The following is a 25,944-nucleotide window of genomic DNA, read 5'->3' on the forward strand; positions in this document are numbered from 1 at the left end:
TGCAATTTGGTTATAACTCTTTAGAACAAGTAACTAAAAGTATTGAACCTACATAGTGTAGTGGACACATACAATATATGTACATAAGCCACACTTTCATTTTTACATGCACATAAGGATATCTGTAAATCTGTTGACACAAAGTAAATTTATAAGCCACAGAAAAACAATGACTCAATGTATCCATTATGTACCTGTGTATCTGTAGACAAAGTACCCCTACAGAAATTAAAACTGTGGCAATTGTTCTTCCTGACGTATTTATGGTTCACAGTTGTTTTCTCAATATGCTGGCTAAATGATCCCTTTAAGAATGCACAGTGATGAATGTTTCAGAAAAATAATAAGCTTCTTTTAGTTCTGTTTCATTAAGTTACTCCACAGTGATGCAGGTTCTTTTCTCATGGTTATACTAGATTTTTACTAGAGAGAGAGAGATAAGATAATCTATAATTTCAAAAAGGTTTCACCGTATACTATATCAGTGGTTATCTGAAGCCATTATCAACTTTCTACATAATGAAACCTCTTGAAATGCAAAGTTGTATATGGTTATCTGCTTGTGCCTATGTACCGGTAATTGTAGATGTGTTTTTGAAACATATAACACTGCTTGGAAGTGTAATTTTAAAATTAGAGAACAATAAGTTTAGTAGTGTGATGCTTCCATTTGTGCTTGTACCATTTAATCTACAGCTGTACTAAAGGAATGTTTATGAACATGGAATGTATGCCATTTTACAAGTCTATGCTATACGTTGACCAAATGAAAAGCATGATTTTATGCTTGCTTAGGAAAAACATATGTATTGTAACACAGCAGGGAGGGGGTTAATCCTCCCTGCATGAAAACATGTGAGAATGCACATTTGTTTGATTGTTTGATTGTTTAATTGGTTAAGTGTTTTATTGTTAATGATCCCCTGCACCTGGTAGTTATTGTTAAATTAGGACCAGGTGCAGGGTATATAAGGGGTGCAGTCAGTCTGCTCACGGCTGCTGTCTAGAAGGAGGCAGGAAGGTGTTCTCTGCTTCCAAGCACTTGTCAAGGGTGGCAATACTGTGGGTTTTGTGTTGTGGGGAAACGGCTTAGCCGTCCCACTTTATAGGAAAGGTGTTCCTGAGTTTTAGTTAGCGCTCCGAAGGAGCTAGGTGTTTGTTTTTGGTTTGTATTTTGTTTTTGTTTGTATTATTAAAAGTGTGCGGAAGCGCTGAACCCCCAATTTCGGTGTCTGGGTCAATTTGTAAAGGGGCAACGAACCCGAGTGGGGGCAATTCATCACACGTGGTGTCAGAAGCTGTGGGCGCCCCTACGACCCAGTAAAAAGAAAAAATGGATTTTAAAGAATTGATCGAGAAGATCAAAAGAAATACCGCTGCTCAAGTGGAGCAGAATAAGACGTGGAGACTGGAGCTAGGGCTACCGGAGCCGGAGCCTACAGAGCTGGACTTGCTGCTCCAGAAATGGGAGGTAGAGCAGCTGTCCCAAGAGCCAGAAGGGGTGGAGCTGTCCCGAGAGCCAGAAGGGGTGGAGCTGTCCCGAGAGCCAGAAGGGGTGGAGCTGCCAACCCAAGAGCCAGAGGGGGTGGAGCTGCAGTCTCGGGAGCCAGAGGGGCTGGAGCTGCCGTCTCGGGAGCCAGAAGAGGTGAGGGAGTCACCTCCACCACAGCCCCGACCACCACCCCTGGAAACCAGTCCGGTGCTGCCGGGCACGGTCCCTTGCCCCGTGCTTGTGGACACCATGCCGGAATGCATGGACCTCCCTGTGCTCGACCTCATGCCCAGGTCGGGGCACCACCAGGCACAGTTGCTCACCTGGTCCCTTGCTCCGCTCCCCCTGAAACCTCAGACGTCACAACGCGGTCGTGTGACGTCACTGGCGTTCCCCCTTCCTCCCGCTGTTTTCCCCCTGGACTCTCAGAGGTCGCTGCGCCGGTCCCGTGGCTCACACCTCTGCCTGTCGCTGCACCGTCCAGGTTACCGGCCTATGCGTCGGTCGCCCCTGGCAAGCCGTTTGGGTCCCTACTCGCCGGATCGCGGTCCCTTCCGCTGGGCACCGGACTTCAAAGGGGGGGAGGAGAATGTGGCCTTGGAATGGCCGATCAGTGCTGTGCACTTAAGGGGGGGGAAGTGTAACACAGCAGGGAGGGGGTTAATCCTCCCTGCATGAAAACATGTGAGAATGCACATTTGTTTGATTGTTTGATTGTTTAATTGGTTAAGTGTTTTATTGTTAATGATCCCCTGCACCTGGTAGTTATTGTTAAATTAGGACCAGGTGCAGGGTATATAAGGGGTGCAGTCAGTCTGCTCACGGCTGCTGTCTAGAAGGAGGCAGGAAGGTGTGCTCTGCTTCCAAGCAGTTGTCAAGGGTGGCAATACTGTGGGTTTTGTGTTGTGGGGAAACGGCTTAGCCGTCCCACTTTATAGGAAAGGTGTTCCTGAGTTTTAGTTAGCGCTCCGAAGGAGCTAGGTGTTTGTTTTTGGTTTGTATTTTGTTTCTGTTTGTATTATTAAAAGTGCGCGGAAGCGCTGAACCCCCAATTTCGGTGTCTGGGTCAATTTGTAAAGGGGCAACGAACCCGTGTGAGGTGCAATTTATCACAGTATGTTTTCTTCTAAACTAATTTATTTGTGATTTATTTATTTCAAATAAACGACTCATTTATTTTAGATACGTGTAATGCTGAGCGTCAAGCATCTCAATGGATTTATACAAAGATAAATAAACAAAACAAAAACATTAATTACCGTAGAAGTACATTTTATTTATAGCAGCGTTTAAAAGTAGCAACAACAAAACAAGTCTTAGATTTAAAAATGGCATGCAGTAAGTATTTATAAATATATTCTTTATAAGCCGATAAAGGATAGAGGCACCATAATTACAGTGCCTTGCATAAGTATTCACCCCCCTTGGACTTTTCCACATTTTGTAGTGTTACAACTTGGAATTAAAATGGATTTAATTGGGATTTTTACCATTTGATTTACACAACATACTTAACACTTTGAAGGTGCAAAATATTTTTTATTGTGACACACAAGTTAATTAAACAAAAAAAAGAGACATTTGTTGGTTGCATAAGTATTCACCCCTCTGAGTCAATACTTGGTAGAAGCACCTTTGGCAGCAATTACAGCTGAGAGTCTTTTTGGGTAAGTCTCTACCAGCTTTGCACATCTGGATCCTGCAATTTTTGCCCATTCTTCTTGGCAAAATTGCTCAAGCTCTGTCAGGTTGGATGGGGACCGTTGGTGAACAGCAATTTTCAAGTCTTGCCACATTTTCTCAATCGGATTGAGGTCTGGGCTTTGACTGGGCCATTCTAAGACATTCAGGTTCTTGTTTTTAAACCACTCCAGTGTAGCTTTGGCTGTGTGTTTAGGGTCATTGTCCTGCTGGAAGGTGAACCTCCGCCCCAGTCCCAGGTCTCTTGCAGACTGAAACAGGTTTTCCTCTAGAATTTCCCTGTGGCTCCGTCCATCTTGCCCTCAATCCTGACCAGTTTCCCAGTCCCTGCCGATGAAAAGCATCCCCATAACTTGATGCTGCCACCGCCATGCTTCACCGTGGGGATGGTGTTTTCAGGGTGATGAGCAGTGTTGGCTTTGCGCCACACATAGCGTTTTGCACTAAGGCCAAGAAGTTCAATTTTGGTCTCATCAGACCAGAGAACCTTTTTCCACATGTTTGCTTTGTCTCCCACATGCCTTTTGACAAAATCCAAATGGGATTTGATATGGGTTTTTTTCAGCATTGGCTTTCTTCTCGCCACTCTTCCATAAAGCCCAGCTTTGTGGAGCATCCGGGTTATAGTTGTCCCATGGACGGTTTCTCTCATCTCAGCTGTGGATCTCTCCAGCTCCTTCAGAGTTACCATTGGCCTCTTGCATGCTTCTCTGACTAATGCCCTCCTTACCTGGTCACTGAGTTTTGGTGGACAGCCTTCTCTATGCAGAGTCGCGGTTGTGCCATATTCTTTCCATTTTTTAATAATGGATTTAACGGTGCTTCGGGGTATGTTCAAAGTTTGGGATATTTTTTTATAACCCAACCCTGATTGGTGCTTCTCCAGAACTTTATCCCGGACTTGTTTTGATAGCTCCTTGGTCCTCATGATGCTGTTTGTTTAGATATGCTCTCTAAGAAACTTTGGGGCCTTCCAGAAACAGGTGTATTTAATCTGAGATCATGTGACATTTTAATTGCACACAGGTGGACCCCATTCAACTAATGATGTGACTTCTGAAGGCAATTGGTTGCACCAGAGCTTATTTAGGGGTGTCACAGCAAAGGGGGTGAATACTTATGCAATCAAGACTTTTCAGTTTTTTATTTGTAAATAATTTTGAAAAAAATGTAGATTTTTTTCCCCACTTCGACATTATGGACTATTTTGTGTAGATCAGTGACAAAAAAATCCTAATTAAATTCTTTTTAATTCCAGGTTGTAACACTACAAAATGTGGAAAAGTCCAAGGTGGGTGAATACTTATGCAAGGCACTGTATAATGTAATCTTTGGATTAGTCAAATTGTTGCGATTGTCATTACTGTCTTTAATATAATAAAATATCAAGACTTCTCTTATTATGGTGCTATATAAAAGGTTTGTCTCTATGCTTGAATTTCAGACTCAGGCCAGCCCATCAAACTGCCCTGTATGCCGGGAAAGCTGTCTCCTCCACTACCTCCAAAGAAGGTGATGATCTGTGTTCCACCCTGGGGCATGGACCCCACCTTCAATTCCTACTCACAGATGTGCTCTCAGCAGTCCCTGGCACAGCACCACCACTCCATACTGCCATCCCAGCTTGCTGCCCATCAGCACCAGCTACAGTATAGCGGGCCAATCCCACTCCATCAGCCAGTAGCTCCCAGCAGGGTGATAGAGGAGCTCAACAAGACCTTAGCCTTGACGATGCAGAGGCTAGAGAGGTGAGTGAAGGCAACACAAACTAATATCACCTTATTTATTTATTATTATTATTATTATTATTATTATTATTATTTATTTCTTAGCAGACGCCCTTATCCAGGGCGACTTACAATCGCAAGCAAATACAAATACATTCAAGTGTTACAATACAAGTAATACAATAAGAGCAAGAAATACAATAATTTTTGTTCAAGTGTGACAAACCACAATTCAATAATACAGCAGATAATAGTGATAGTTACATCAGGATATGATTAAATAGTGATAGTTACATCAGGATATATCTTATCTGTTTTGTCTTTCTGTTTAAACAATAAAGAACACATGTGTGTATTATTACAGACTATATTACTGTACAAGCACATTTTCATGAATAGGAATAAAGCTGCAAAACATTGAAGGATATTTTTTATAGGTAGAGTAAAATGTTTTCCATACAATAAATTAATTCAACACACTTGTGGTTATACCATTTTAGCAACCGTAAGAAATTAATGAATGTTAATCATACAGCTACGTCTAACACAATTATATTATTAGGTTTTTCCTGTATATGGAATGTATATCTGAAATATAAAATTCCTTTTAGAAAGAGGAAGAACCATTGCTTTTTTTCATCAGCATCTTCATTTTGATCTGTGCTTTTTGTTAAAAACACAAAACTATAACGTCTTTTTTAAGGATACAAAGAGAAGCAGCCCTATTACCAATATTAAAAGAAACTGAAAATGACTAAATTAAAATCCAAGCAGGGACTATATTTCTTTATGTGAATACAGGGTGTAACTTGTCTAGATGAAGTTTAGGCAGATATGGTGTCAGAATGTCAATAGCATGTAAATTACTGAGGCACTACATTTTGCGTTAATTAAAAACTTTATTTCAAACATAAGTAAATAACTTAAACATTCTGTATCCTAAAATATGTCAACTGAAAGAAGTGAGAGTGTCCATCTCTCTCTCAGTTATTTTCTTCCTGTTTCCAGGCAGTGGACTAGTTCTAAAAGCACTCAGCCCAACAACACAGAAACCTCCCGATTTTGTTGAATTTAAAACTCGGAAATGCTCAATACCTTTTAATAATAATACTAATAATCATGATTTGTATCTGCCCTGTTAATATAACAACATTAGAAATGCGTTGAACAATTTGGTTTAAGTGAAAGAAACATGTATCATCATGACACATTTCAGCGTCCGTCGAAGTTGGGTTCTGTTTTGGGGCTGGAGAAATGCACACCAAGCAATGCAAATGGAATGTAGGACATGGAAATGCACTATCAGAGCACATTAGTTAATAAAAAAAATTCCACAGGTGTTTTTTGTTGTTTTGAGAACAGTTCACTTCATGTTTAAGGTTGATTTTTGTGAGATGACCATGCCAATACGTTCCACTTTGTTCCTTGTGGGCCAGGAACAGGTGTTTGAATCTGCTCATTAAGCCAAACAAGCAGAACTTTCCGGGAGAACATCCACAAAATCACGTTGAGCAGCAACGTTACCGGTACTGGTAGTAGAACCTCATATTTTGTAACAACATTTGGTTTCCAGACTTTCACTTTAGTATCCTGCCACAAATGTACAGCTATGGCTAAAACACAATTACAACATTTTTTTTGTTTTGTTTTTAAACTGTATGAACATAATTTAGATATTTTATTTAACATCAGGTAATCAAAGAAGCTAAAAAATGATATTGCAGCAGAAGCCATAATAGTAGTACAGTATTTCCTGCTGGATTTGTGTCCGTTTTTCATTAAGTATATAAAAAACTACAAAGCGGTATGTAATTCAATATGTTAACATAACATTATTATTATTATTTATTTCTTAGCAGACACCCTTATCCAGGGTGATTTACAATTGTTACAAGATATCACATTATTTTTACATACAAATACATTATTTCTTTACACATTATTTTTACATACAATTACCCATTTATACAGTTGGGTTTTTACTGGAGCAATCTAGCTAAAGTACCTAAAGTCCCCCACCTTGGATTGAACCCACAACCTTCTGGTCAAGAGTCCAGAGCCCTAACCACTACTCCACACTGCAATTTAGCAGGTTTAATTCGACTTTATAAAGCTAAATTAGTATATTCTAGGGTGATGCAAAACTTTTGGCCATAGCTGTATACTTAAGTATAACACAAAAATTACATTCAATCAGATACATGACCAAGTATAGCTAACTAAGAATAGAGGACATGTAGCTTCCAAGTATTTTCATTGGCTTTCTTATGCACTCAAATCCTCATTCTCTATGGATCAGGAAGTTCTAATTAGATGACCCTTAAAAAAATTCAAGATAGAAATAACCTTGTGTAATAATATAATAGTAGTAAAATTGTGACCTCCAAATATATGACATATTAGTTGTTTTTTTTTCAGACTTCAGTAATGTCTTTACTTACTGATCATAAAAAAGTGTGACTACCAGAATGCATTCATTGATACATATACAGTGTGACCACATCTACCAGAATGCATTCGTTGATGTACATATATAAAGTGTATGCCTTCACCTATTTGCGCTTATTTCAATAAAATGTTGCAGTAGTTACAATTAAATATTGTAAGCAAACTACTGTAAGTATATAAGCTTCTGTTAACCCTATGCTGCCTATGCAGAATGGCCATAATTAGGCATGAATATGACAACTTTCTGTGTTGGGGGTTGTAGTTTGATAACCGTAAATCAGAAATTAAAAACCAACATATCAACAGAAAGGCATTAAGTAGACCTTTCCAATGATATAATATTTTTTGTTGTGGGATGTTTTTCATATAAGCCACACCTCCAAAAACAATATTGAAAAATGTATAATAATAAATAATATTTCTAAAACATGCAAATTTTCACTTTTTTCCAAGCAATATAGACATTTTACAAGGGTTTCAAATCAGAAATCAGAATTGAAATAGCTTGTACAGTTACAGAGTTACACAAGGTTTTGTGATATGTGTATTTTACAAAAAAGAGCCGAAATGGCAAATGCAGACCAGATGTAAGACAAATGAACTGGAAACATAATATTATCCTGTTTGTGATAAAAGTACATTATTCATGTTCACATTCCAAACGTATTTTTTAAAAAGCGGATATAAAGTTTTTTTTTTTTAAATAACAACTAAAAAAATAAAAAGACATCTCATAATTCCCAGTTCTTAGCTTTCAGATGAGTTGTAAATCAGCACTTTTTAACACGTAGAACTGGAAATATAGACTTTTGAAATGGGTAAGTGTCAACACCATTCCACATTGAACTCAGCTGCAATGGCGGCTTGTATAACTCATCCTTGTAGTTTAAAAGATCTATGTCCCTCCCACCTCAGCCATAAACCATTTACAGGGTGACATTCACCGTGGTCATGACTATAACTTAAAAAACATGATTGCTGATTGGACGGCTGAGATATGACTGGTTTCATCATTGATACTACAGTATCGAAATTACAGCGAGTCAGTAGCAAAGGGTTAAAGTTGGAAACTGGTTAATTCTAAGACCATCAAGGCCCAAATTGGATAACAAGCATAATCTAGCTAATTCAGTAAAAATGTAACCTTAACAGTGACAAACTGTAGGCACCAGTAATGTACACATTCTCTTAAATAGTACATACTGTATAAACCAGATGTTTATGAATATTATGTAAAAAATATCCTGTATAAGCGGTTGTGCCGGTTGTGCCATTTAAACATTTAACATTATGATTAAATGTTAATTTTTTTTTATTCCAAAACAAAATGAATCTCTGTTTTTTATTTCTACATGAAATGAAAAAGAATGAAATCACATCTTGTCACAAGCCAGGACACCAGCGATGTTGACCCGCCAACTTTCTTTGCAACAGCAGCCTGAGAAACCACAGGAGACTCCAGCTCTGAAAAGTGATCTCCGTTCATCATTTGAAAATACTGTATCCCAATTAAACAAAGTGATGTCCCAATAAAACAATATAAATAGCATTGGGAAGAACCGTCTTCCAGAGTTGTATCCCATTTAAGCAGAAATCCTGATTTATCAGCATCCCAATTACGCGACGGCAACTTTATATCATATAGGTATTGGTCAGTATTTAGTAGGAAAAAATCCTTTAACAGAGGGGGGGGGGGCAACAAGTAACTTAAACACTTTATGATCATGTATAAGAAATTAATGTCTCTTATGTATACTTACATAAAGTGAGGAGTTAGTTATATTAAGACTAATCCATTAAACATGATTAATGGGATTTGGTTATCTGTCTTCTATTTTGTCAGACATATTAACTTGTCACCATTTGTTGCCCTCTCTTCAGTACATAACAGCTGATGGAATACAAGCTTTGTAATAAGTTATAACCCTGATTCTCATATTTAGAATCTAATAAGAAAAGCAGTCCATCTGGCCAGTTGCAACAACCGAAGCCCTAGGCCAGATTCTGTGAATACAGTGGTAGGTAATATCATGGAGCCAGCATTACACTTCAGCCTTCAACACCAGGCAGAAGGATATCTACATCATCAGATGGAAGGAAACGCAGATGGATCATATTAGTTTACAGTAAAAGAAGCTATGTCTTAGTTGGTGCTTATCTTGGCGAGAGGTGAATCCAATATCAGCATGAAGTTTTAACACCTACTCTCATGTAATGGAAATCATGAAGATCTGGATCCGTCCAGTGACTGCTGTGAATAGTGCAGCTGGCGACGAGGGAATGACCTTGAGACAGCTGACAGGAGGAAATAGACCCCATTGGGGCTGGCAGTATCCAGCTCTGTGTTTTGCAATGGAACAGAATGCTGGAGACACCCGCCCAAGGCTTCTAAGAAATTAAAGAGAAAAATACCCCTAGAGTCTGCGAGAGCGGCGGTGGAAGATGACTCAAGGTTTGACAACATGGTTAACGACTTAGGAAAGGAAATGGATATGAGAACGGAGAGTACTTTGCTAAAGACTAGCTCAAGATCTGCAGTTAGCTAGGGCAAAGTGACAACGGTTAGGGGTTTGAAGATTTGTCAAGGGAGAATGAAATGCTTGAGGGATAAGGGCCTCGCATTGATCAGTACTTCTTACAAAGTCAGCCGAATGAAATCCAGCGACAGGAAGCAAACCACAGTTCTGATGAGAAGAGGAAGACTTGCATAAACACAACTAATGATGAACCTAATAATCCTTGTGAACCCAGTCAGATGAACCAGCTTAAGAGAGAAAATAACCTCAACGGGCACAAGCCTGGAGTTAAATGGCCAAGAACTTCTGAGAAAACAGGCTGTGTGGTTCAGTGGTTAAAGAAAAGGGCTTCTAACCAGGAGGTCCTCGGTTCAAATCCCAGCTCACTCACTGACTCGCTGTGTGACCCTGAGCAAGTCACTTAACCTCCTTGTGCTCCGTCTTTCGGGTGAGACGTTGTTGTAAGTGACTGCAGCTGATGCATAGTTCACACACTCTAGTCTCTGTAAGTAGCCTTGGATAAATGCATCTGCTAAATAAACAAATAATAATAATAATAATAATAATAATAATAATAATAATAATAATAATAATAATAATAATAATAATAAAAATAATAACCGTCGAAAAGGAGCAGGATAAATTTGGGCATATGGAAGCGAGTGGTTTGGAGTTGAAAAAAGAAAGGGGAAAGTATAAACTATTCCTGTAAAGTCTAGACGGCAGCAGGAGACTGAGCGCTTGGTTAGAGAAAGGAGGCGGCTGAGGAAGCAATGGAGGAGAGCAGAACAAAGTCAGGAGGCACTCAATCTATTACAAAGGGTCATAAAAGATATGCTTGCAACATTGCGCAGAGCTGAGCGCCTATGATAACACTGCAAAAAGAAGGAGCGTGCGAGAACTACCTTTTATAAAGAGCCATTCAAATTTGCAAAGAAGTTATGCACCAGGGAGAAAAATGGCACACTAAAAGCAACTAAGTCTGAGCTGGAGAGATATCTCGAGGAAACACACAGAGATTCAAAAAGGCAGGAGCCTATGTCGATTCCTTCAGACATCCCACCTATCAATCCACCAGAATACCAAATGGAGGACTGCACACCTAAATGGAAAGTAGAGCAAGCTGTGAAAAAGGCAAGGGCGTCATCATCTCCTGGGCCTACTGGAGTTCCGTACAGTGTGTACAAAAGTGCCATTGGTGTTCTATGAATCCTGTGTGAGACAACCAGCAGTGGAAGGGTTGAAGAGCAATTTTAATGAATGAGAGCAGTAATAGTGTTCCTTCTGTTTATTAAATGTTTAAAAATGGATTGGGTGGTTGCAGACCACAGCAAATCCCAAGCAATAGGCAGTTTGGGCGATTTCCAGTGCCTTTACAGGTTTAACAGCATTAATACTTCAACACAGTAATACAGGTATGGTTATCACATACTCAGCCCTTAGGCTAGACATGCAAACCGCTGAATCGCCCACCGCTAAATCCTAAAACATCCAATATATCACTCTCCAAAGCTGAAATGTAAATCCTATACCTTATAGCAATGCATCAATATTATGAGATATAAATTCAAAATTGTTCTTACCTTCCACTATATGGAAGTGTAGTTGTAGACTACAACACAAAAACAAGAGCTGTCTTTAAAGGCAGACTTCTGAATACGACCAAACAGCAACCAGCTTTTTCAGAGATCCTCAGAGCATGGACCACGCAACTTGAAAGATCAAGTTGAGTGACACTTGACTAGGATTTTACCTCAGCTTTTATCGAGTTTTTTCTCCATTTTAATATGTCAGAAGGCCCAATTAAATCTAGTTATTTGCTCGTTTTGACAGCTCTTATCTTTGTGTGAATAATATATCTAGAAAATACCAGTGACTCCCATATCAAAATTAATTGAATGTGAGCTCATAGTTCACTGTCTTCCATCCCTCCTCATTGCTACCAAGTACAAGTATATGTGTATATATGAGACAGATTTTTTAAATATGTAACACCAGCTCTATTTGATTATATTAACCTGGGTCTAAAATATATGTCCCTCTTAGCAGCATATTATGTTACCTTTTCAGTGTGTTGTCAATGGGCCAGTTTAACTTCATATACAAACATGTGTTAACAAAATATTGGACAAAGACTGTAGGGGTTTATCATAAGCCTTTGAATAAAACCACTAAGCATACAGTGGCCAGTCCAGTTATTTTAATTTAAATTTAGGCTATAATGAACATGTTAAATATAATAGCCTCATATTAACTGTACCATGCTTGGACTAAGCCTGACCTCTCTCTGTTTAAAAAAAATCCCCTGTGCAAGCAGTTTTCAGACACCCTGTTTACCTGCCAAGGCTTGTTTTTTAATTAATATGAAACTCCACTGTAAGCGCTTTTCCAAATTCACCGCATGAAGTCATTTTTGGCCGGATTCAAGAGCCGCCTCAGACCGGTATCTTTTCAGATGATAATAATAAAGCTTACATCCTAATTTTTATAACCAAGCTCTCATTATTTTCTTAATATAATGAGGTACATACTCCTGTCTTTCTTAAAGTACCTTCCATTGGTTTTTATTCAAGGTTGGCAAATCCCGCTTTTAAGAGCCAACACCAAATCCTGCTTTGAGGTGCCAAAAACTAAGCCTTATCTTTTGAAGGTCTAATGCCCTTCCAGAATTCTACTGTGTGTATGAGACAAACTTTTAATTATTTCACTTTTAAACTCTACAGTATCCCTGTAAATAAATACTCCCGTTTATTACTGCAGTAAAATTTAAATAAATATTTTTTTAGTTTTAAATGTAACTCTGTCCAAAAGTTGCTTTTTCTTTTTTTAATACAAAAACCTCTGTATTTTTGGCTCACAAACATCATCCCAATTAAAGTCGCTACCTTCCTGATAGGAGCTTATACTATAGACAACTCTTCTAATTTAAATGAAATGCTATACATATACTCCCTTATTCTGTTAGCAAAAGGTATTTCGGTAGTTAATTTTGCTCATTATAGAAAGGCCTTGGATTCAAAACTGCCGATTACCAGCAAGTCTCGCTTTGGCTGTCAAAAACTATTTTTTCATGTCCAGCACAGCCTTGCTATGAGCAAGTAAAGAAGAGGTCACAAAATGAGTTATTTTCTTTCAGTAGGTCCATTGTGTACTAAAGTTATTAAATACAGTTTACACTTTATTGTCTTATATTCAAACTTAAAAATTCCTCTGTTATAATAAAACATGTACACTTATATTCTGTTTGAATTATTCTAGAATACCTGTGTTTAGCTTAAAGACTACTTTCAGATCAAGCTTACTTCTTTTCTAAATAAGAAACTTGACTGTGACTCCATTAAACTATAGGCTTGTTAATATTAAGAAATATAGCAGCATTAAGACTTCTGTTATTGCTATTTTTATCACACTAAAGCCCCAAACAGGCAGAAACACTTGTTAGTTCAGATATGATGTTTCTGTTTAATTCAAACATATTATTTCTCTTCAGAGAGTTTATTTCATTCTGTTCCTTATTAGAGCAAAATACTTTTTAAAACCTCTGGGCTTGGTTGCAATCAAATCAAATAGGTATAACATAGCTTTTTTAGTTTTGAACATTTGTTCTGTCTAGAAAGGGTTACTTTTTCTTTTGGTTAATTTGCAATACGTAGCCTCTGTGTTTAGTTCCCCCAGATGCCTGCTTCTGCCAAGGTTACAGACTTCCGCGCGATAGTCTTTATTAATTTAAAGATAGGAGAAGACCCTATTTTGAAGTCTGACCAGCTTCCAAGAGTTTATACACTCTAATAGCAAAGGCAAACAGACAAACTTTCTTCCTTAACATTAATACTTGTTCAGTTTTCTTAGTTCAAATCCTTGTAACCTGTTCATAATTTGCTGCAATATTCTTTATGCCGGTTTTATATTCTTTAAAACACATTACAGTCATTACAGTACTTGTTGCCGTTTCACAAATGTACAATTTGTATACCAAAAGTCAGCCTGCTTCCAGTAGCTGTGACAGTCTTGGGTCAGTTTCAGGTGTGGGTGACAGTCTTTAAAAGCCTGATACCTGCAAAAACGTAAATCTTGTTAGCTGGGATCCCATCTCTACATTCTCATTCCCATTATCAGTGGGAAGACTTCAAATATGTTAAACTATTTCTATCAAAGAGCCATCCATCTCTGCCGCATACACCTTTCACTCAAAAAAGGTGCTCGCACCTTGTACAAGGGAAGACAGGTTTTAGGGTGACAATAGACAGCAGCGCTTTAACAGGCAAACTTAAATTCTGGTGCTTTCGGTTTGGTCTACTATCTGTGGCCACTCACTGTGTATGAGGTTTCCTTGACAATAGTACAGAAGCTGGAAGCATTAATCAGTTCATACGTCAGGAAATGGTTAGGAGTTCCACGCTGCCTCAGCAGAGTGGGACTGTATGGTAAAGGGATACTGCGGTTTCAAATGTCCTTTTGTAACAGCGACATAGTCATGTCAGTTAAGTTAATGGACAAATAATAAAAAGACAACATTAACTGCAAACTCGCATATGTATGTGCCTTGAGAAGCTATCTGTGCTGTATTACTAGAACACTAGAAAAAGGGAGGTGAAAATCCTGCTAGGGCCTTGTGTAGTTTATGCATTTTAACTAAAGTGTTTCCTGTTTTCTTGTCACAGCTCTGGTTTACATGCAGGGCAAGGAAGCATTGTTGATGGGAAACAAGTGCCAACTGTGGTGATAGAGTGTGACGATGATAAAGAAAATGTACCGAATGAATCTGACTACGAGGATCTACCCAGCATGTACAGGGACGAGCAGGATGAGGATGAGGATGATGACGATGATGACGACGACGCCTTCTTTACAAGTACAAACTTATTTTAAGCAGGACAAATATAAGAAAGGGCTGCTATTGGAGATGTGTTACTATTGGCCCTTAATATAGAGCCATTGTCATTAAAGATAACTTGGTCATCCAGCCCTTTAGTTTTTTTAAGGTACAGAGGCCACACAAAAAAACAGTGTAATACTTAAGTAATTGAGGAAAAACAGACTCGTTCAAGTGTGTCCCAGAGTCAAACTGATCTTTACAACAATTAAGCTTCACATAGTATGTACAGTACTGTACACAAAACAAAGAAAAAACATAAAAATACAGCAACAGTAATTAATAACAATGACAACTTAACAGGTGAATCTACCTGTTGCATTTAGGAAGCTGGTTTAGTTTGCTTCCGGAAAATGATTGAACACGCTATATAGAGCTGCACAGTTTCTTTAAACTATCTTCAACAAAAAAGACACCAGCTGCATCAAAAATCAGAAATATTTCTGCTAAAGATCACTCTGTCTAGTACAAGAAGGAGACATTTCATGTGTCTTGTTGTTTTTACATTTTTTTATTTTTTTATTTTTGATAATTCACTGACGGTGAAAATAGATTTTTTTTAAAAGGTGGACATAAAAAACTAAATATTCTACAATTTAGCAATTACTGTTTTTCAGGTAAGCATTTCAATGTTTAGGTACATTTGTTGTATAGTAAAATTACCAGTTTTTAATGTGACAACACTTTTTTCTGCTTTAATAGATCATTTGTTTAAATCATGAAATCTTGAAATACCTATTTTTAGACGGTGAAATCAGTGCAATAAGCCAGTTTTTATCATGAGAAAATATTCCGAATCATAACAGCAAATTTTATTCCTTGAGATCCCCATATTTAAACATGTTGTTCATTAGTGGACAGGGAATCTTGATTGGTCAGTGAACAAAACAGGTGTTGAATGATGGAGCTGCCAGTTGTTTTGATCAAGTCTGTAGTTGGCAGTCTCTTTTGTGTTTGTGGTCAATTGAGGAGTTGTACCTGGTTTTCTTGACCTCAAACCAGACTCATTCATCCTGTTTCTCAGAGTTTGGCTGTCCTGAAGTGGATATTGAACCCATGTGCTGGGGACTGCCCATTCCTCAGTGCCATATTGTGTCAATATCGGCCATTGGTGTTGTTGATCTCCCTCCCGTGTCCAGGGCATCTAGTGTACAAGCCTGTGGTTTAATAATGTGTCCCCAATCTGGTTACAGAAGGGATCATGCTGAATTGACCAGCTACAAGTCTATACCCAGATTCCAACATTTGAACACAAATGGCAGTCTGATCTTCAGTTAAAAAAACTTGTCTGCCAACATCTGGCATCATTAGAAGCCATGATTATCAAACCAATAACAAAGAACAAAGTTATCACCGGAGCAGCTACTTGACTAATGATCAGATCTGAAATCTAAATGGAGGTACCTGCATGGACATGTTAAAGGTCTTCTGGCCGAATGCCTTAACAACTTTTTTTTAACTCTATATTAAATGTTTGCTCCTGTAACTGTTTTACTAGAGAGGCAGTCTTTACATCCCTAAATGTGCTACACAATTGAAGTCTCATTAGGTTTTAATCAGTATCTGATGACCCAAAATATCCCATCCCATCAGGGGGTAACCGTTTTAGATGGTGAAAAAATGTTGACATCACTCAAGTTGTTCGGATTCGTGAGACAAACTTTGTAACCAGGCCCCTATAGTGAAAGCTCTCTGCATTTTCTTCCAAGTCCCATTTTGGTTTCCAAGTTGCTGGTTTTGAATAGCTTGTTTATCCTTCTGCCCAAAAGTAATTCTGCAAGTCAATGTGGACTTCTGTACGCCATTAATAAAGATCTTCCTGACCATCAGGAGTTTTCTTCATCAACATCTTATCACTGAATGATTTATTTTTTGTCTAGAGAAAACAGATCATCCTGTTTGTAGTGCTGAGTAATGGATATACAGTGTTTAGTTAAAGTAGTCAGGTACTATATGATAATTCTTGCCATTACATTCAAATTGACAAGCTACCATTTTTGTAAGTGATCTGTTTTAAATAGCTCATTCATTCCTGGCCAGTACTTGTCTTGTCCAAGTGACCCTCATGTATCTCCTGTAGTATTTCCATGTGGAAAATTTGGTATCATATGAGAGCTTCCTTTGATGTATACACAATCTGTGAGTCCATTCTGCTCTGAAATTCCGTGAATACTCATAGGGTGGTTGTGTTAACTGCCAGGAAGGTCATTAAGGGCATTTTCTTTGTTTTGAAGGAAGATCTAGGCAGTGTAATCTTATTTACATTTAACAGTGGGACCATTTACTCTTCTACATCTGTATGTGTTCCAAACCCCCCACATTGAACACCCAACCCCTTCCTCAAAAGGCACATACCACAATGAACCTTGTGGTAAAACATTACACTGAATCAGTGTTGTCTTGATTTCCCATGGGGACAGTGCTATGGCAGGTGTTTGTGCACATAGCATTTTAAAAATAGAATGTTTGTTGTTTATTTTCAGTGCTTTTGGTTTAGTTTCATGCGTTGGGTGTCTTGAGAATACTTCTTCAGTGATGATTTAGCAGTTTTTAATTTTAAATTATTTCTACAAGTTCCCCTGTGAACAATTTGTTTTTCCTTTCTTTTGTCTTGAATGTATTAATACAATTTCTGTCAGTTAAAATTGGTGTTTGAGAGATGGTACATTGCATTCCCTATCAGTCTTCATATATCTATGCTGCAGACTTAAAATGTATAGCATTTATAAAATTAAAAAAACACTACTAGTGTGGTGTGGCACCTGTCCTTTGAAAACTTATGTTGTCTTATATATATATCTGTGCTGCCATTTCAAAAGGATGCATATCCATTGACTTGCTTTGCCTCTTTACTTTCAGGCTCTCTGGCATTGAAGGTGTGCAGGAAAGATTCGTTGGCAATCAAACTCTGCAATCGGCCTTCCAAACAAGAACTGGAAGAGAAGAACATCATCCCCATGCAGACCGATGAGGAAAGGCTGGAGCTGAGGCAGCAGATCGGGACCAAGCTAACACGGTAGGCACCAAGATGTTTTACTGCCAGCCTCTCTGCAGTAGCTGGCACAGCATAACAGACTCCCATTGCAGAGCAGATCTATTTCACACCATTATCCCACACTGGGAACTGTTCATGTGTCACACTTGTATTTACATGTGGAAAACCACATATTTTTCCAAACTATGGTTTAACTCACAAGATCTTTACATGAATTTAGATGAACCCAAAATAACAGATTAAATAATATTAATGTAGATTAGTACAAAAATACTTTAATAAACAAATATCACACAAATTCAGTGGTATCTGAAATGTTAACCATTGATTACTACCAATGCAGGACGAATGAGTGGGATATGTATTCAGTTTACCCTCAAAAAATGTTTTTCTGCAATACTAAGACTGACAGAGACTGGAGTCACATAAACTGTTGTACAGTCTTGGCAGGAAATTAAAGAATGACATCAAGGATATGTTTCTTGTTTTCTATTCTAATTGTCATCATATAATCCGGTATTTTAACACTTGGCAGGTTCTCAAACAATATATTTTCCTTCTTTTACACTGCCTTTATAGTGGAGAAATATGCAAGACCATAAAATTACAAATGAAACTGAAACTACAGCACAGGCGGCTTGCAAATCAACCTTGCCATGTGCAGCCGACCAGGATGGACAAACTACTTTGAGTAGCTCATTTAAATGAAACATGTGCACAATCCTATTGAAGCTGTCTTAGTTATTGTCACTACAGCCTGTAAACAAAAAACTTGAGTGCTGTAAGTTTTTGTCATGTGTTCATGTCATGGAAACTGTTATTTCAGGAGACAGGTCTCTGGCCCTTAATGTTTAGCACACTATACCTATGCTATACCTGTACTATAGTTTACTATACTATATCTGTATATTTTTTATGGCTAAGTCTATGTTGTTTTTTTAACATATTTTGAATCTTAGTAACTCAAATCTTGTAGTAATCCAACTTCTTGTCTGACTACCACCCCCCTGTAATTTACACACTGTTCTATAGTATAGAGCAGTATGTTAGAAGTAATCCAGAATACACACACACGCACACATAGATATATAGAGAGAGAAAGAGAGAGAGATTTTAATTAATGGACACATACACACAGATGGTTACTTATGGTTGGTTCATGTTAATGACTTATGTTACACTTACATTTTACTTATATAGAGAACGGCTTATCCAATGGAAACTCAAGGAATTGAATCTGATGATTTTAAATAATGTCAAGAATCGCTTACTCCTTGTAATGAAACTTTGTTAGTATTTGTTTTTGTGTATCAGAATATATTGGGAAATGTCTGCCACACTACCTTATATACTCGGTCTTGGTGATCAACATTTTAACAGGAATATGTACGTTACTGATATGCTTGTTAGTTTTTTGGCAAGTCTTTGTATCCAGGAAAACATGCCTCTGGTTTGATCCACATTATTAACAACGCTCTGTATGATATGAATTCAGTTTATATTTAAATGCAGAGAAAGCCCAAGGCAGTCAGTGCTGAGCTTTTCTAATGCACCTGACTGCTCTGGAGAATCCACTCCTGGGGCCTAACTGTTTAGATAGCAACAGAAATGTCTTCCACACGTCCAAGTTAATCATCAGGTCCCTAAACCACACTAATTTCTTCCTCAGCAAATAATTACTGCTGTTCTTCAAAATTCTAATGTGGTCTGTGATTGAGACAAAACATTATACTGTAATTTATCATTCGATTAAAGGATGGTTTAGGAGTGGTTGAAATTGTTTTTACTAGATATTTTTAATTAATAAAGTGTTATTTTTATTTTTTATTTCGCTAATAAGTTTTTGGACCTAACGGTAAATTAAATACTATACAAATACACAAACCTGCACTTAAATCCTAATTAAAAAAATAAAAAGTTACCAGTATTTTTATTCTTTTACATGTTTTACAAACAGTTCACAAACCAAGTTAGCTTTTGTGTACGAGATACCTCAATTAAACAACAGCTCCATGTAAGTTGAAGATTTATTTTAGTACTGAGGTATTATTTATGCTATTGGAAACACCCAGAGCACACATGAAATTCTGAGCAAACCGCATTACTCATGCAAAATTGAGGAAAACGTCTGTATTCATTAGCAACAAAAACTAGTGCTGCATAAAATCACAAAAATAACTAACAGAAAAACATTTTCAAATAGCAATAGAAGCCTCATAGAGGGCTTTGTCATCTGGTAAGTCCCTTCTCGTTATGGTAAAGCCCTCTTCTTCGGATTCTGTTGCTTAAATAAACATACCCGTCATATTGTTATTTATTTCTTGCAGCTAGTTAAAATTTTCGGTGGAAACGGCCAAATCCACCTGTTAATCCATTAAAAAATATCATCCTATTTTCTAACATGATCCTCCGTTTTATCTTCCGATGGATCACATTTCATACATAATCTCCCGCGGTTCACAGGAGCTTCTGGCAGAGAACATCCTGCCCCTGTGCGTATTATGTATTATTTTGTATTATTCTTGTTTAGATGTACTGTTTTGTGTTTTTAACAAAGTTTTGTTATTGTTGTTTTACAGAGTGGATGGGGTTTAAAATTTAAAATTCCCCATCCAGCTAAAACCCATGAGAGATGGTCACACATATATACACTTATTTTTTTTACATATACACATATTTTTTTTTGTTTCAGACATTTTTTCCATGTGTTTTTCCATTGAACCCTATGTAAGTCCACTTGTGCAAGATGGCATTCACAGACCCTTGTCCTTTCACAGTACAGTACAGTACTGTAGATTTTATTACTATCACAGTTATCCAAAACAATCATCAAAACAAAATTGTCCAATCACCTGGTGTACAGTATTCAGGCAATTCAGTAAATCTGATTTGTTGTAGTTGCTAATACATCTTGCCATAAGTGGGGCACTTTGCCCCATGGATACATCAGTGAGCTGTTAAGCCAGTCCCAAGTCGAATCCCTTTATAACTGTATCCTCCACAGCAGAGGACTTCGGAAGCCACCTAAGCGATTAATCTAAGGGAGACAAGATTGTCCTCGGCTGAGATCCAAATAGGGGCCATATGGACACCAGATGAAACCTTCAGCACTTTGTCAGCATATTAGATTAAACCTTGCTGGTTTTTCTAGCTGTGATGTTGTTGAGTTGAACAACAAGGAGCCTTAATTACAGAGGCTGCCTAAAGTGCATATTCAAGTGCAGTTTTCACCCTTCCCAAGGGTTTCAGCCCTCTTAAACTACAGAAATGATCCAGGGCAAACATGACTTCTAAGGACAGCTGGCCTTGGGAAATCATCGTTAAAGCAGTGACATTACTACACTTATTGTAATGCCTTCGACGTCTGTTTACCCTAACCATGAGTGGCATAAAAACACAGTACGAGATTCTTGGCGCAATAAGAAACTGGACAGTATCATTAGAAGCAGAGTATCATATTGTATGGCATAACATTAAGTGGCCTAATAGGTACCAGAATGGGAAGGGTTTGATTTGTTTTGAATATCTATTTGAGCAGACAGGTAATTTGAAGGTACAAAAATAAAACAAAAAAAACGGTCAGTTTAGATAAACGACTGCAGTATTCCGATTCACCCTTGCTTAAATCAATTGAACAGACTGCAGTTTTTTCAGTTTATTATTTTTGCCAACCACCCCCCACCCCCCACCCCCCCCTTTAGCCCTATTTGAGTATCATCCGATTTAAAAAAGAAAACAAAAAAAAAAAAACATGAGTCAGTGTCATGTGAAAGACAACGATGCAGAACTTTGTTGTACTGTGCAGTATCACAAATGAAAAGGCTAGCAAAACCCAGGAAGGTTGCAATTTAATATTGATAACACCGTGTAACAAATTTTTTTTTTTTTTTTGGTTCCTGGGTAGTAAGTGTTATTTCCTAATTGCTTATGCCTCAAAAGTATAGAAAATGGCTATTATTCCCCACAAACTTTGCTTTTGTGACCAGGACAGTGATATTTTGAAATTTACCTATTTTCCAGAACATTCTAGATAGATTCAGTGCTGAGTAAACTTGGAGTAACTTCTAGAACTTTCTAGAACTTTCCAGTAATATAAATAGTAGTATAAATACAGGGGCCTTAAGCCCACCAATTCAGTTTAGTTCCAGCTGCCTAAGTGGATACATATCTGCATTTTTCTGAGATGGCATCAAGGTCATAGGAGACTTCAAAATGATGGCATTCCTGATGGGTCTCCAAGGCGGTTTTACCAAGTTTTCCTGCTACCTTTGCCTTTGGGACAGCAGGGACACCAAGGCGCACTACCACAGGCGGGACTGGCCACAGCGGACCGAGTTCTCTGTGGGGAGGAACAACGTCAAGTGGGAGCCAATGGTGGACCCCCGGAAGGTGCTGATGCCACCACTGCACATCAAATTGGGCCTTATGAAACAATTTGTCAGAGCTCTAGATAAGGAGTCGGCAGCCTTCAAGTACTTTCAAGACTTCTTCCCTAAGCTGTCTGAGGCAAAGGTCAAAGCCGGTGTCTTCGTCGGACCACAGATAAAGAAGATCCTGGAGTGCAATGAATTCCCCAAGAAGCTCACTAGTAAGGAGAAAGCGGCTTGGAACAGCTTTGTCGCAGTGGTTCGGGGCTTCCTGGGCAATCACAAGGCTGAAAACTATGTGGAGCTGGTTGAGACTACTCACTTTTAAATCTTTTGTAGTCATTTTTGTATTACTTTAGTATAAATACATGTTAATTTGGATTCATATGTTGTTTTTTTCTGACTTTATGTGAACGAAAAGACACAAATTCGCCCATTTTCTCATTGGAAATAGGTACATTTCAAAATATCACTGTCCTGGTCACAAAAGCAAAGTTTGTGGGAAATAATAGCCATTTTCTATACTTTTGAGGCATAAGCAATTAGGAAATAACACTTACTACCCAGGAACAAAAATTGCATTACATAGTGTAATAAGAGATGTCAACATTTGCCTACAGTCTTATCATCCTCCAGTTATAAAGGTCATATTTTAAATAACTTTAAGAACTCACAAGTAATTAATACTAAGGACTTTTACCTGTGCTCATGATTGACAGGGGACATCTTCCCTGAGTGGGAAGAAGGTGGCACCGTTGTTCATTATCCGACAAGGTCACTGGCAGTTTGTGTGGGAGAAAATGATGGGTACGACTATTTGAACTTCCTAAAACTTTGCCATTCTGAGTACAGCAGTATATACAATATAGTTATACAGCATCATTGCAAACACTTGCCCTGAAACTTTTATACTATTTTGGTGCTGTTGGAAAGAGGACACATGGAAATGAAGTCTGATCTGTTGAAATTGGGAGCTTTGATAGGTGTCCAATAGCTGTCAAAAATCTTCCATTTCAGCATAAATTGCTCAGCAGCTAGAGGTAGTCTGTGAGCTTGTAGAAGATTTTATTCAAATGTTAAAAATACTATATTAAGCTATAGTAATCTATCACTATTTACCAGTATTAGAAATAGCAGGTTCACCATTTCCAAGAGATTCAAAGATGAACGTACACACATTAAATAGTAGATTGATGCTTTCTGGTTTGAGTTTATATATTACTGTGTATTTATATATATTACTGTGTAATTATATATTACTGTGTATTTAAATACAATTCCACGTCATTATTATTCTTTACTCCCCCTTCCCCAATAGCGTACAGCTATGGCCAAAAATCACAGGATTGAGAATTAAAAAAAACAACTATATGAACATAATTTAGATGTTTTATTTAACATCATGTAATCAAAAAAACTACTATACGATATCGCAAAAGTCTATCGGAAGCCATAACAGTAGTGTACAATATTTCATGTTAGATTTTGAAATGTCAATTGTTTTTCAATTTTGGTCAGTTTTTGAAGTATATAGAAAACTGCAAAGCGGTATGTAATTCAATATGTCAAAGTAAAATTACTCAGCAAGTTTCATTTGACATTGTGAAGCAAAATTAGTTATTTCTATAGGATAATGCAAAATGTTTGTATTATAGTAGTAATAATACATTTTATCAGAAAGACTAGAGAGATAAATCAGATTGTGTCTAGTATTTACACTACTTTAGTGTCAGATCTCCCCCAGAGAGATGGCAAACATGCATTAGGAGAGATTAATAATTTCAGAACACCTGAGGATGGTGCGTCTGTAGTCCATTTTACTGCCAAGCCTGGTACTACACTAAGCTGAACAAGTGTCCCACAGTTATTATGCTTTGTTAGTACATACATAATAATTGGAGTACTACTGTACTTCTAGGACACATTGTTCATTAAAATATTTTACAGTTATTTATAAGATGGAATAAATATCTATTCAGCAATACTAAGATATTTAATTGAGTCAGAGATTTTAAAATGGTAAACACATGCCCCACCAGTCAATCAGTATTTATTTATCCCAGTACTTGTTGTGGGGTTGTGTACACCAATGGTATTAAGAGAACATTTGTTATAATTCAATATATAGCAGAAGTTCCAGACAGTTTAAACAATGGCACGTTCAGAAGGTTCCATCACAGTCCAATGTGTAGTCCTCACCAGCCACATGGACATCTGCTCTCTGTTTAAGGGGATAAACGTCATTGCTAGTTAAACGTCATTGCTAGTTAAGCACTGTATATACCGTATTTGTGTGTGTGTGGCACACGGTCTGTGACTGCACTGGAAAGTAGGCGTGGGAGGAAGGAAGTGATGGTGTTTTATCACAACAAAACAGTATGGAAAGTCTGTTTCACAAGATGTCACTGCTTTTTGCTTTCTGATTATTTATAACTGCGTGATGAAATCGTCTTGGTCTTTTTTGGGGGAGTTCAAAAAACACATGTAAGCTGAGCTCCGTTAACCAAGTAGATGGAAAGACTCAAGTCACTTTTCACAAAACTCTTGCTTAACACTTGTAGATTGTAACTAGCTTTATGATTTCTATTTAGTATTTAAACTGAAATGGTTCATAAACTGATCCATGCTTTATTTCGCAGACGATTAAGTCAGAGGCCAACTGCAGAAGAATTGGAACAGAGAAACATTCTCAAACGTAAGTAACAGAGCACATTGTATACAGTCTGGCAGGCAGGTTTCTGTAGTCTTATTTTATTACTTCGTTATCTAATTTATATTTTAAAAACTGCAGTCAAGTGAAGATGGTTTAATCAGGAAATTCTTCTAAGATTCCACACAAATTTACTTGATCTTTTAGTTTGAACTTGAAGAGACCGTGAGTGCACAAAAAAAAAAACCTTCTCACGGCAAACAATAAAATATGTTCTTATTGTGGAGAAGGGAATTCCATTTCTAGTGTTACTCAGAAAATGTTATTAATTCTTCAAGTGGGGTTGTGGATCAATGTGATAAACACAAGCTTGTTTCCAGATGCTTGTTTTACATTCATTAAAATACCATCTGCAGTGTCATAATGTGATAGATTACTGTTTAAAATAATTTGGGTAATTTGGGTGATTTGGTAAAGTTTGTGTGTTCAATTCCAGACACAACGTAACTTAACAAAAATGTAATCAGGTTATTATGGCTGTAACTTTTAAAATCTAGGTCATTCCTGTATAGATAAAGACACTAGTGGCTTCTGTAATTAATTGTTCTGCTTCAGTGTTCACAGTAATATGGATGGATAGAGTTTATTAGTATTTCTATCAAATTATAGTTGTGGGAATGCCAGTGTCTTTTCACTGTATTGGTTTATTATTGACCTCATGATATCACTTTAATATTGTATCCCATTCTGATACTTTTTAAAGCTTTAACACAGAATGTTGTGCTTATTATTTTATAAGCCTGTTATTTATTGTTATGTGTGGTCAAACCATGTCTGCGTAGTTACTATTTCAGCATCCGTTTACATTTCACAACAGTGAGCAGCTCCTCTTGAAACTGTTGCTAGGTTAGGGGCAGGGCTAAACTGCATACTTGCATGTCCCATTTGTAATTAAAACAACCACGTGTCATATATACAGTATATATATATATATATATATATATATATATATATATATAGTGTGTGTGTGTGTGTGTGTGTGTGTGTGTATTAGTAATTGGTTCTTTATAGAGCTTGGCATACAACATTCCTGTCACCAGTTTAGTAGGAAACCTACTTAAATATAGATATCATTTTTACATATTTAATAAATGTAACTTTTGTAACCCATTACA

General features: G+C 37.5%; 1 protein-coding gene across 5 annotated transcripts in view; it reads left to right on the top strand.

Moving 5' to 3' along the window:
* The window catches only part of LOC117435366 (phosphatase and actin regulator 1-like), a 254,805-nt gene that overhangs the window by 215,925 nt on the left and 12,936 nt on the right, over positions 1 to 25,944 (top strand). For all 5 annotated transcript variants that reach the window (XM_034920762.2, XM_059014049.1, XM_034058461.3 and 2 more), the window contains 4 exons: positions 4,638 to 4,941; positions 14,546 to 14,736; positions 17,617 to 17,773; positions 24,759 to 24,814. In XM_034920762.2, the coding sequence (XP_034776653.2) occupies positions 4,638 to 4,941; positions 14,546 to 14,736; positions 17,617 to 17,773; positions 24,759 to 24,814 (708 nt within the window). The remainder of the gene's footprint in view (positions 1 to 4,637; positions 4,942 to 14,545; positions 14,737 to 17,616; positions 17,774 to 24,758; positions 24,815 to 25,944) is intronic.

The sequence above is a fragment of the Acipenser ruthenus genome, chromosome 3, assembly GCF_902713425.1.
Source record: "Acipenser ruthenus chromosome 3, fAciRut3.2 maternal haplotype, whole genome shotgun sequence".
NCBI classification, from domain to species: Eukaryota; Metazoa; Chordata; class Actinopteri; order Acipenseriformes; family Acipenseridae; genus Acipenser; species Acipenser ruthenus.